Source organism: Rhinatrema bivittatum, chromosome 2 (genome assembly GCF_901001135.1).
Source record: "Rhinatrema bivittatum chromosome 2, aRhiBiv1.1, whole genome shotgun sequence".
Lineage (NCBI taxonomy): Eukaryota > Metazoa > Chordata > Amphibia > Gymnophiona > Rhinatrematidae > Rhinatrema > Rhinatrema bivittatum.
In genome coordinates, this window is record NC_042616.1 from 265993772 (window position 1) to 266006272 (window position 12501).

Genomic DNA, 12501 nt, shown 5'->3' on the forward strand with positions numbered 1-12501 from the left:
ACTGACTTGAGGTCCAGGACGGGTCTGAAGGTGCCCCCCTTCTTGGGGACAATGAAATAAATGGAGTAATGCCCAGAATTTATGTCCCATGCAGGCACTGGGATTACGGCATTTAGGGACAGGAGTCTCTCCAAGGTAGCTGCCAGCGCCGCCCTCTTGAGGGGGCGGACAAGGCGATTCCACAAACTTGTCCGGAGGGAGATGAAGGAAGTCCAGGTAATACCCTTCCCGGACAATGGTGAGGACCCACTGGTCCGAAGTAATCTCGACCCACCTGCTGTAAAATAGGGTTAGCCTGCCCCCTATGGCTTCTTCCCCCAGATGGGTCGGCTGATTCTCATTGTGGGGTGCGGCCGGGACCCGACCCAGTTCCCCTCTTGTTGTGCCTGGTCCGAAAGGACTGGTTCCTGGTCTGAGAACGAGGTGCTTGGTAGCGAGCCCTGTAAGGATTGAAGCGTTGAGAGCTTCTACCTCTGGATGGTCTAGGAAAAGTGCGCTGGTTCCTCCTTGACCTGTCTTCCGGTAGACGGGGTAATGGAGATGCGCCCCATTTATTAGCCAGTTTCTCGAGGTCGCTGCCCAACAGGAGGGATCCCTTAAAGGGCATGTCTTGGAGGAGGAGTCGGCCAACCAATTTCGTAGCCAGAGGTGTCTTCTGGCTGCCACTGAGGATGACACTCCCTTGGCTGCTGAACGGACTAGGTCGGAGGCAGCGTCAGTGAGGAACGAGAGGGGCTGATTCCATTTCTTCTCCCGGGGTCTGGTGATAAGCAGGAGCGCGTCACCACTGTGCAGCAGGTCGCAATTCGTAGGGACATGGCTGCCACCTCAAAGGCTTGTTTCACAATGGTGTCCATGCGCTGGTCATGTGCATCCTTGAGGGCCGCCCCTCCCTCCACCGGAATGGTAGTGCACTTCACAATTGCGCTAACTATGGTGTCTACCATCGGGCACGCCAGCAGCTCCTTGGTTGCCGGGTCTAGGGGGTACATGCTCGACAAAGCCCGACCCCCTTCGAATGACGCCTCCGGCGCATTCCACTCCAGATCGATTAACTGCTGTGCTGCTTGTAGAAGGGGAAACTGGTGAGCAGTTTGACGCAGGCCCTCTAGCAGAGGGTTCATCCTAGGTTCCCCTGGGGTGCCCTGGCCCGGAATAGCCAGCTCCGACAGGCATTGAGAGACCAGGTCTGGAAGATCCTCCTTAGGAAAGAAGCGTCTCATGGTTCGATACGGTTCTATCCCAGAGGGGAGTTCTCCCTCCTCGGGGGGCTCGCCATCTTCCTCAGAGTAATCCGAGTCCCCATAAGTGGGGCTTCCGGGTGGCCATGCATAGGTCTTGAGGGTCCCGGGGCAGGGTCATCCGGTACGTATGGGTCCGGTCGGGGATCAGACTGCATCTTGACGAAGGCATGAATCCCCTTGAACAATTCCACCCAGGAGAGTGAGGTAGGTTCTAGCCGTAGGGGCACCAGGTCTGTGGGGTTTCCTGGCTGCTCGCCGCGGCTTGCTAGGTTCAGGGTGGTCCCTGAGCAACTGGCAGTCAAACTGGGCTGAGACCGGCCCTGGCCTGGAACACCCAGGGCCTCCTCACATTGGGCACATAGGGAGTCTGCTTCCTCGCTCTGTGTGGCTCTGAGGTGGCATGCTGAGCAAAGGCCTAGAGCTCTTATGCCTGATTCTGGAGGTGCCGGCTCTGCGGCCACATGGGCTCTCAGACGCTCCATCGCGTCTGATCGCCTATCAACCGTGCGCCTATCAACCGTGCGCCTATCAACCGTGCGCCTATCAACCGTGCGCCTATCAACCGTGCGCCTATCAACCGTGCGCCTATCAACCGTGCGCCTATCAACCGTGCGCCTATCAACCGTGCGCCTATCAACCGTGCGCCTATCAACCGTGCGCCTATCAACCGTGCGCCTATCAACCGTGCGCCTATCAACCGTGCGCCTATCAACCGTGCGCCTATCAAGCAATGGGTGCCCAATATTTTCGGGTGTCTAACATAAGCGCCCGTCGCCCCGCTTAGATCGAGGCGGTGAACCAGGGCAGATGGCGACGGCGAGCAGGCAGGCAAAATGGCGACCTCCTTGGCGGGCTGCCACTTAGGCAGACCCTGCTAATCCTCGCTCTTCGGAGACCAGTAAAAGTAAAGATGTACGCCTTACCTGATCTTCGGCGCTTCCCGGCTGTGACTCAGGCGGTCTCCGGCTGCGGGGGGAGAGGGTAAGTACCGTCACCGCCATGCTCGAGGAAGTGCACCCGCTGCCTCTAAGCCGCGCCCGAACTCGTCTCGCTCGGGGGCTAAGTCCTCACCGGGACCGAGGCTGCCTCTATGCCGTGCCCGAGCCCTTCTCACTCGGGGGCTAGGTCCCTGCCGCGATCCGGCCACCGGACCAAGGCGCTTACCTCCGAGGGACCACGGAAATCACCTCGGGAAACTCAACTGGGGGAGGGACCCGAGGGTATCACCGCAGGAGTGCGGGGCTCGTCTTCAGTAGGTTTCTTCTATGAATTTAGTCGTTATAATTTGGAAAAACGCTCAGCGAGCGTAAGGTAGCTCCAACTGCTTTGGAGACAGAAATTACTGAGTTGCTGCACTTCCTGCAGGGGTATATGTACCACGTGCTGACATCAGATCCGTCTCCAACTGCTACACGAGCACACTATACCCACTTGTAATGAGTCCATCTGCTACACGCTAGGAAAATACTATGTACCCTCATGCAGTTATAAATAAAAAGTTTAAAAAAAAAAAAAAAAAAAAGGAAAGGCCCAAGAGCCTGAAATTTTAAGAGCAAAGAATTCTGCTGCACCAGGACAGCACGTGCTATCATCTGCTGGCGACAGAAAATACTGGCAAGGTCCTGTGCTGTACCACTTCTTATAGCAGTGCTATCACTGAAAATTTATGGTTCTGTCTCCATCTGCTGGCAGGATAGCATAAACCCACACATCTGGACTGGGTTAGCAGGATGACAAGGAACACAGTATACCTTCTGGGGAAAAATAATGAAAGCAAGCCATATGGTGCAGTTTGTTTTTGTTCTCTTTTTTCTCCCCCTCTCCCCCCCCCTTTTTTTTTTATCTTCCATTTAATTACTTCCCCTCTCCCCACAGATAGCATGCTTGTGCAGTTATAGGGAGCCCCTTGCCAGCCCGAGGACTCAAAGGGTCACCATAACAGAGATGCATCCTTAGTGATACTTCTTGAGTGGCAAAGGTTACCATAGAGCAGCAGCCATCTTCCCTTTTTCCTGGGCCAGAATACACCACATCTACATTTTATACAAGCCCAACCAGTCCTGAAAATAGAGGATGCAAATACACTACAGTCTGAGACACAGGAGTAGTCCCATAATAATGAATTTTAGCCTAGCACTTCAACCAATCTAACCTAAACAGTGACTAAGTTGGGTCAAACCAATGGTCCATCAAACCCAGATCCTGTTTCCAGCCGTAACCAATACAGATCACTTACAAGTAACCCAGACTGAAACACTAGTATACCACCAAGATAAATTATAAAAAGTTATTCTCATTGTAATTTTGAGCTTTCTTCTGGGAGCTGTGCTCTGGACTGCCCTTAAACCTTTGCTGAGTATGGGAGAACTTCTGAGGCAGCCAAAGACTTAAGCTCAGTAGAAAGTATCACCATGCATTCCTTAGAAGAAAACAAGCAGCTCCTAAAGCACATCAGGGCCAATTTTTAAAGGATTTGGATGCCTAACTTTTGGAGTTAGGCGTCTAAATTGGTACTTTTGAAAGATATACTATAGCCAAGTCCCTAAACATAGGATTCTAAAAAAAATGGGTGGCTACAGGGACACAGTTAGGCGCTTAGCACTGATTTTCGGAACTAGGCATCTAATTTAGGATGCTAAAGATAGACAAATGAATAGAAGGCCTACATTTAGAGGCCTAACCTTTAAGTCCCTGAATATATATGAATTTTCAAATGATAACAGGTCTCCAAATTCAGCTGAATATATTTCATAAACTGGGCTCTAAATTCAGGAGCTTTGTTGTTTTGGATATTGGACCCATCATGTCTCAAAATGAGATTAACATTCTAACCTTTAATTTTTCCAACTAGAGTACTGCTGCTCTGTCTTAGAGCGGTGCATTTAAAAGATCTACTTCTGAATGGGTTAAACACAAGAACTGCTCAAAATAAAACTATAGCACTGTAGTTTTACAGCAACTGTGGCTCTGCCCGAGTCAATCATAAATTGCTGCTGTAGGATGTTTCAATTTGATTGCGCTTTAAGAATATTTTAGTGTTACTTGTATAATCTTGCCCCTTGGGCTGGGAAAACTGCTGAATTACCACTCCCAGTTTACAGATATAGAGATGGGGAGGAGAAGTTGGAAAGAAAATAGAGAGGGAGGGAGTTATCAACAAGTGCTCTCAAAGTGACAATTAAGTGTATCTGAAGAGCAAATCTGAAAGTAGCTTGGAAAGAAGCCACATCCTGCTCCCTCTGTAGAACACTCTCCTTCAGTAATAGAAAAAGATGAGAATATAAAGTTGTGCAGCATGGTTATCTGATGAGAACTGGGAAGAAAAAAGGACAAACTGTACAGGGCATTAAACTGTTCAAACTACTTTATTACTTTCCTTTCAAAAATATATCCCTTTGGTTTTGAAAGTCAATACTTAAAAGTTTTTGTGAGCAGTGGCTTGATGCAAATATTCAAGATTATGAGAAAATGCAGAGCAGCAATACACAAGCAAACACTTTCACCTATCTTTCTAATGGAAAGCAGACATTATGGGTTGATACACACTAAAATATCCTAAATGAAAGTTTAGGGTAGGAAATTATTGTGATACTACAACTTTCAGCAGTGCTTAAGTATACAGAATATTGGATTCTTATCCTGGCATAGTACTACGTTCCAAATGTTTAACATAAATTGAAGATAAAATGTTAAAAAAATGTGTGTGTGTGTGGGAGGGGGGGTGGAGTATATCAGCTGTAACTTACTATTGCATATAGTACTGACGTGCATACATCTGTTGCCACCACATCATCTGCACTGGACTAAGGACAGGATACACAGGAAATCCAGCTGGCATCACTTGTCCAGGAAACTGATTGCCTACATGTCTACAAAAAAAATAAATAAATTTTTAGAGGCAACCAAACTATATATCAATATTATGCTTTATATATATTCAAAGTGTTTTTCATGGCTGCATTAAAAAAATATATATCGATATCTACAATTCTGTACAATATTTTAATTGTGTGAGATTAAATATCCTACATAAAGTTAAGAATTCTGTTGAAAAGAAAATTCCTTTTTTTTTTTTTTTTTTATTACTTCCACAATGACTTCATTGACAAAAATCCCATAAATACCACCAAAGAAACAAAGACCCCAAGGACTATCTAGTCCAGCGATTCTCAACTGATGTGTCGCCAAGCACCGGCAGGTGTGTTGCGTACTACTCTCAGCCAGCGGGGCGAAGATCGGAGCACTGCCGCCTCCACAGACCAGGCCAGCAGTGGCCGAAGATCCGAGCGCTGCCGGCGCCGGAGACCAGGCCAGCAGGGGCCGAAGATCCTAGCGCTGCCGGAGACCAGGCCAGCCGGGGCCAAAGATCGGAGCACTACCACTGCCGGAGACCAGGCCAGCCGGGGCCAGTGTGTGTGTGATGTGTATGTGAAACAGGGATGCTGCTTGTGTGTGTGAGGGGGAGGGTGCTTCAGTCTGTGTGTATGAGAGAGCGAGCATGTGTGTGATTGAAAGCCTGCATGTGTGAGAGAAAGAACATGTATGTGTTTTTGAAAGCTTGTGTGTAAGTAAGAGAGAGAGTGGTCAGAGAGGTGAGGTGTGTATGTGTGAGAATGACTGATCAAGGAGATGTCTGGTGTGTGTAAGACAAAAACTGGTCCCAAGAGTGTGACTGGTGTGAGAGTGAGTGAGACAGCGACTGATTGTGGTCCCTAAGGAAGAGAACCATGAGGACAGCTTCAGCAGCTACTGCTGCTTCTGGTGTGGCCTGCCAGGGAAAGGAGTAGGAGAACTGCTGGAAAGGGTAAGTAAAGGTGGCTTTTAAGTTCATTTTTCTTGATTGACTGCATTTTAATTATTGGGTATTATGTGATGTGTCTGCTGTTTTGAAGTGGAGAAATTACTTACCTGATAATTTTGTTTTCCTTAGTGTAGACAGATGGACTCAGGACCAATGGGTATAGTGTACGCCTGATAGCAGTTGGAGACGATCAGATTTCACTCTGATGTCAGCCCTAGTACATATACCCCTGCAGGAAGTGCAGCTCTTCAGTATTCTCCTCGAAAAGCATTGTGGATATATGTATGACTGAATAATTTGAATAACTTGGTTAACTTAATTTGAACTGGTTGAATTGGCTATAGCTGGAGACCGCCAGTGCCCTCAACTGAGAAACGTCGACACCCAGTAGGAATGGTGCCCTAGATGAAGGAAAGTATGGCTTACCCATTAATCACTCGCTCCCGGGGATGTCCCCCGAAAATTCCATGAGTAACAGCAGCCGTGGGTGGGATGCCGAGTCCATCTGTCTACACTAAGGAAAACGAAATTATCAGTTAAGTAATTTCTCTATTTCCTAGCGTGTAGCAGATGGACCTAGGACCAATGGGATGTATAAAAGCTACTCCTGAATCGGGTGGGAGGCTGCCCGTGACCCACTCAGTACTGCCCTTGCAAATGCTGTGTCCTCCCGAGCCTGAACATCCAGGCGGTAAAACCTGGAGAAGGTGTGGATGGAAGACCATGTCGCCACCCTGCAGATCTCGGTAGGTGACAGCATCTTGGTTTCCGCCCAGGACACTGTATGGGCTATAGTAGAATGGGCCTCGACTTGTAAAGGCAGTGGCTTGCCTGCTTCTACATAGGCCATGATTTCTTTGATCCAGCGGGCTATGATTGCTTGTGAGGCCGCTTCCCCTTGCTTCTTCCCACTGTGAAGGACGAATAGATGGTCCATCTTTCGTACGGATTCCGACCTTTCCAGGTACTGGACTAGGAGCCTGCCGACGTTGAGATGGCATAGACTTCGAGCCTCTTCTGAATTCTCATGCTCATCTGGCGACGATAGCGAGATGATTTGGTTGAGATGGAAGTGAGACACCACTTTGGGGAGGAATGACGGAACTGTACGTAACTGGATGGTTCCCGGGGTGAGTCTGAGGAACGGCTCTCGGCAGGACAGTGCTTGTAGCTCGGATATACGACGGGCCGAACAAATTGCCAGCAGGAAGGCTGCTTCAGTGTTAATAGTCGGAGAGACAGGCCGCGGAGAGGTCTGAAGGAGGTTTCTGCTAGGAAATCTAGGACCAGGTTGAGGTTCCAAAGAGGCATCAGCCACTTCAGAGGTGGTCGGATCTGCTTGACTCCTTTCAGAAAGCGGGAGACATCCTAGTGAGAGGCTATGCTGCCGCTCTCGCTCTTGGTTCTGTAGCATGCCAATGCGGCCACCTGTACCTTGATGGAATTGAGAGACAATCCCTTCTGTAGGCCGTTCTGCAAGAATTCCAAAATTGCAGGAATTTTGACTGAGTGTGGTATGATGTCGCGGGTCCTCGCACCAGGCTTCGAATACTCTCCAAATCCTTATGTATGCTAGGGATGTGGAGAACTTGCGTGCTCTGAGTAGGGTGTCAATTACTGCCCCCGAGTATCCACTCTTCCTTAGGCAAGTCCTCTCAATGGCCAGACCTTAAGAGAGAATCGAACTGGATCCTCGTGGAGGATCGGTCCCCTGTTGGGGCAGGTCTCTGTGTGGAGGTAGCGGCAGGGGGCTCCCTGTCAGCAGTCTTTGCATGTCTGCGTACCATGGTCTTCTTGGCCAGTCTGGAGTCATTTGAAGTACTGGTCCCCTGTGGTGTTCTATCTTGTGGATGATTGCGCCCAATAGGGGCCACAGCGGGAAGGAGTATAACAGAGTCTCCTGTGGCCAGGTCTGTACCAGGTTATCGATTCCCTGGGTCTGGGGTTCCCGCCTGCGGCTGAAGAAACTGGGTACTTGGGCGTTGAACCGGTTTGCCAGGAGGTCCATGGTTGGTGTTCCCCAACAGTTTACTATCAATTGGAATGCTGTGGTCGACAGCTTCCATTCTCCTGGATCTAGACTCTCTCTGTTGAAGTAGTCTGCAGAGACATTGTCTTTCCTGGTGATGTGGATGGCCGAGATCTCTTGAAGATTCACTTCCACCCATGACATTAGGAGATCTATTTCCAGAGACACCTGTTGGCTTCTGGTTCCTCCCTGACGGTTGATGAAGGCCACTGTTGTGGCGTTGTCAGACATTTCTCTGACCACTTTGTCTGAGTCTGTGAACAAACCTTAGGCAGGCTAGTCTGACTGCCCAGGCTGCTAGGCGATTGATGTTCCATCCCGACTCTTCTTCGTTCCATTGCCCTTGGGCAGTTAGCTCCTGACAATGTGCTCCCCATCCTCGTAGGCTGGCATCCGTGATGAGCAGGATCCAGGTTGGTGAGGATAGTCTCGTTCCCTGGCTCAGATAGGCTTCTTGTAGCCACCATCGTAGTTGGGCCCGAACTCTGTCCAGGAGCTGAAGATGTACGGTGAAGTTCTGGGACAGTGGATTCCATCGTGATAGTAGTGAGTGTTGTAGGGATCTCATGTGAGCTCGTGCCCATGGCACTACTTCCACTGTGGATGCCATGAGGCAGAGGACTTGTAGGTAGTCCCATGCTGTGGGGCCAAGTTCACTCAGAGTTCATAACTGGGTCATCAGTTTTGATCTCCTTGTCTCGTCAGAATGACCTTGTCTTGTCTGGTGTCAAACCGGACTCCCAAGTATTCTAGAGATTGGTAGGGCTGCAGGCAGCTCTTGTTTGTGTTGACCACCCACCCGAGGCTCTCCAGTAGAGTTTTGACTGTTACCTGGTGGCTTTCCCTCTGGGGATTTTGCACTGATAAGCCAATCGTCTAGGTAAGGGTGCACGTGGATTTCTTCCTTCCTCAGTGATGCTGCCACCACTATGATCTTGGTGAACATCCGGGACACAGTGTCTAACCTGAAAGGTAGTGCCCAGAACTGGTAGTGACAGTCCAGGATCAAGAAGCGTAGAAAACACTGATGCTCTTGATGGATTGGAATGTGTAGGCAGGCTTCCAACAGATCCAGGGATGTAAGGAACTCTCCTGGTTGTATCGCCTTTATTACCGAGCGTAGGGTTTCCATGCGGAAGTGAGAAATCTTCAGGTGACGGTTGACTGCCTTGAGGTCTAGGATGAGTCTGAGCGTTCCTTCTTTCTTGGAGACGATAAAATAGATGGAATAATGTCCAGTATTTATTTGTTAGAGGCACCGGTGTTATAGCCTCTAAGGCTAGCAATCTGGTCAGTGTAGCTTCCACTGCTATCCTCTTGGAAAGGTCGTGGCAGGGAGATGGTAGAAATCCAGGTAATATCCCTCTCGAATGACAGATAGGACCCACTTGTCCGAAGTTCTCTCGACCCATCTTTGATAGAATAGGGCAAGTCTGCCCTCTATGGCTTCTTCGTTTGGACGGGTCGGCTGATTTTCATTGTGGGGTGCAGCTGGGGTCTGAGCCCGAGCTGGCTCCCCTTTTGTTGTGCTTGTTCTGAAAAGACTGTCTCCGGCCTGCGGGGCGGGCCGCTTGATATGTGCTTCTAAATGGGTTGAAGCTCTGTTATCTTCTGCCCCTGGAGGTTCGGGGAAAGGATCACTGGTTTCTCTTATTCCTGCCCTCCGGTAGCCGCGACAGTGGGGACTCGCCCCATTTGCTGGCTAGTTTCTCTAGTTCGCTTCCGAACAGGAGTGTTCCCTTGAAAGGCATCCTTGTGAGTCTCATTTTGGAGGATGCGTCGGCCGACCAGTTTCGGAGCCAGATTTGCCTTCTGGCTGCCACGGCGGATGACACTCCTCTAGCTGCTGTGCGTACCAGATCAGAAGCGGCGTCTGCGAGGAATGATGCAGCTGATTCCAGGGACTCCCCCAGGTGTGTTGTTCCTGATCTGTTCTAAGCAGGCGCGTGTCACCACGGCACAGCAGGCCGTGATCTGTAAAGACACAGCGGAGATGTCAAAGGACTGTCTGAGGATAGATTCCAGACATCTGCCTTGTGCACTGCTCCCTCCCTCCACCGGGATAGTAGTGTGCTTCGAGCCCGCGCAGACCATGGCATCCACTTTCAGACATGCCAGGAGATCTTTGGCGGCTAGATCCAGAGGGTACATGGCTGCCAGAGCCCGGCCCCCTTTGAATGTAGTTTCTGGGGCATCCCATTCCAGGTCAATTAGTTGCTGGACAGCTTGTAATAGTGGGAAATGGCGGGAGGTCTGATGGAGTCCCTCTAATAGTGGGTTCGTCTTAGGTTCCCCCAAGGCACTTGTGCCCGGGATAGCAAGCTCTTTTAAGCTGTGTGTGACCAAGTCTGGAAGCTCGTCCTTGGTGAAGAAGCGTCCCATTGTTCGGTGGGGGCTCTGTCCCCAGAGGGAGTTCCCCTTCCTCCAGGGGTTCTGACTCCTCATCTGAGATGTCCGTGTCCCTGAAGGTGGGGCTTCTGGGCGGTGGGATCACTTCCCTGAGCATAGAGGGTCCCAGCATGTTGAGGTCCTCTGGTGGAGCCTGTGGCCATATTATAGGAGGCCCCGGTTGCATGTGGACGAAGGTATGCAGACCTTTGAAGAATTCTACCCACGAGATAGATGCTGGGTCTAAACTAAGGGGCGCCGTGCAATGCTAGGTCTGGCGTACTGCTCGAGAGGCTGGAGCCTGGTACCGGCTGGGGAGGGCCATGAGTTGGATCCCCTAGGGCCTCTTCGCACTGTATACCCAGGGCCGTGGCCTCCTCATGCTGTGCAGCTCTAATGTGGCATGCTGGGCAAAGGCCCAGAGCTTTGAGTTTATTTTCTGGTGGTGCCATGGCTTGTGCTCGTAAACTGCAGTTGTGCGCTCAGGTGTGTGTCGAAGTTGTGCACGTAGGTTTGGTGCACGCTCAGGGAGATGCGAGCGCTGTTGTGCGCCCGGCACAGTAAGCGCGTGGCTGTGCGTGTCTTGTGCGCACGGATCGGAACGGCAGACAGGGCGGAAAACAGAGCAAAATGGTGACTGCGACCACGCGGACAATATGGCGACCACCTCGGAGGGTCTCCACGTGGGAGGACCCTCTGATCTGACCGGGGTCTAGCCTTGCTAGGGCAGATCAACCCGGTGGCACTGGTCCTGACTGGAGACCTGTGCGGCTCCTCGAGCTTCTGAGACCAGAGATTTTTAAATAGATTTCTACCTTACCTTGTCTCGGCACTTCCCGGTCTCGTTCCGGGCGGTCTCTGGCTGCGGGGGGAGAGGGAAAATACCTTCACCGCCGCAGTCAAGGTTGCACCCGCCGCCTCTCAGCCTCACCCGATGTCGGGAGCTAGGTCCCCGCTAAGGGTCAGCCGCCCGACCAAGGCTTACCTCCGAAGGATCATGGAAATCACCTCAGGAATTCTCAACTGGGGGAGGGACCCAATGAGTGTCACTGCAGGAGAGCGGGGCTCGTCTGTAGAGGTAAGATTTTTTCTTATTTTTGTTTTCTTTGGTAAAATTACTCTAACGCTGTGCGAGCGTGCATAGAGTCCCTAACTGCTATGGAGATGGAAAATACTAAAGAGCTGCACTTCCTGCAGGAGTATATGTACTAGGGCTGACGTCAGATTGAAATCTGATCTGTCTCCAACTGCTATCAGTAGTCCATCTGCTACACACTAGGAAATATTTTATTGGTGTTTAGAGAAATTTTAATATTTTTAAGAGTTTAAGAGTTTTTAATTGTTAGATGTTGTTCTTTTGAAACATTTATTCATATAGTTTTACAGCTAGTAAACAATGTGGAGATCTATAAGCACTTGGCTTTTTCTGTTTCCCTGATTGCAGGGGTATTGGTGTTTAGGGCCTGGTTTAATATTTGTAGAGTTGCCTTTTTATAGGCAGGGTTGTTCCATTTGAGTGCATGCCATAATGCAGGTGTAACTTTGTGCAGATTAGTTTGTGTGCATTACTGCAGATCCTGGTACTATGTTAGGTGCTATTTCTGTTTCCATTTCTCAAGTTTCACACTGCATGCAGAGTGGCTTTTTTGGGTTTCCATTCCAGTTTGTCTCCATATTCATAATTTGTGATCTTTCTGTACTTGGTGAAGGTCGATTTTGTGTGTGTGACAGAGATGAGGTATTTAACTAGCATGTAGGCTAGTTAAATACCTCACCTTACTTGTTGTTTTCTCAATAGGTGGTGAACTGCTATCTTTTTATAAGTAGGGCTATTGCGCCTGGTAGTTGAGGGAGTTTGTGTTGCTGTTATTGAGAACACCAGATCATCATTTTTGTATGATGAGTTGTACGGGGAATGTTCAGTTCTGCTTTATACCCATTGCTGAGGGTCGGGGGTGGGGTTCCTGTGGATGCAAAGTATACATTTAGCCTTGTGACAGTCATGTGTTCAGTGTGTCACGCATGTGAGATCTATCAGG

General features: G+C 49.8%; 1 protein-coding gene across 7 annotated transcripts in view; it reads right to left on the reverse strand.

The window, feature by feature from the left end:
- The window catches only part of HERPUD2 (HERPUD family member 2), a 168162-nt gene that overhangs the window by 64088 nt on the left and 91573 nt on the right, over positions 1–12501 (reverse strand). For all 7 annotated transcript variants that reach the window (XM_029589485.1, XM_029589484.1, XM_029589481.1 and 4 more), the window contains one exon: positions 4991–5113. In XM_029589485.1, coding sequence (XP_029445345.1) covers positions 4991–5113 — 123 coding nt within the window. The remainder of the gene's footprint in view (positions 1–4990; positions 5114–12501) is intronic.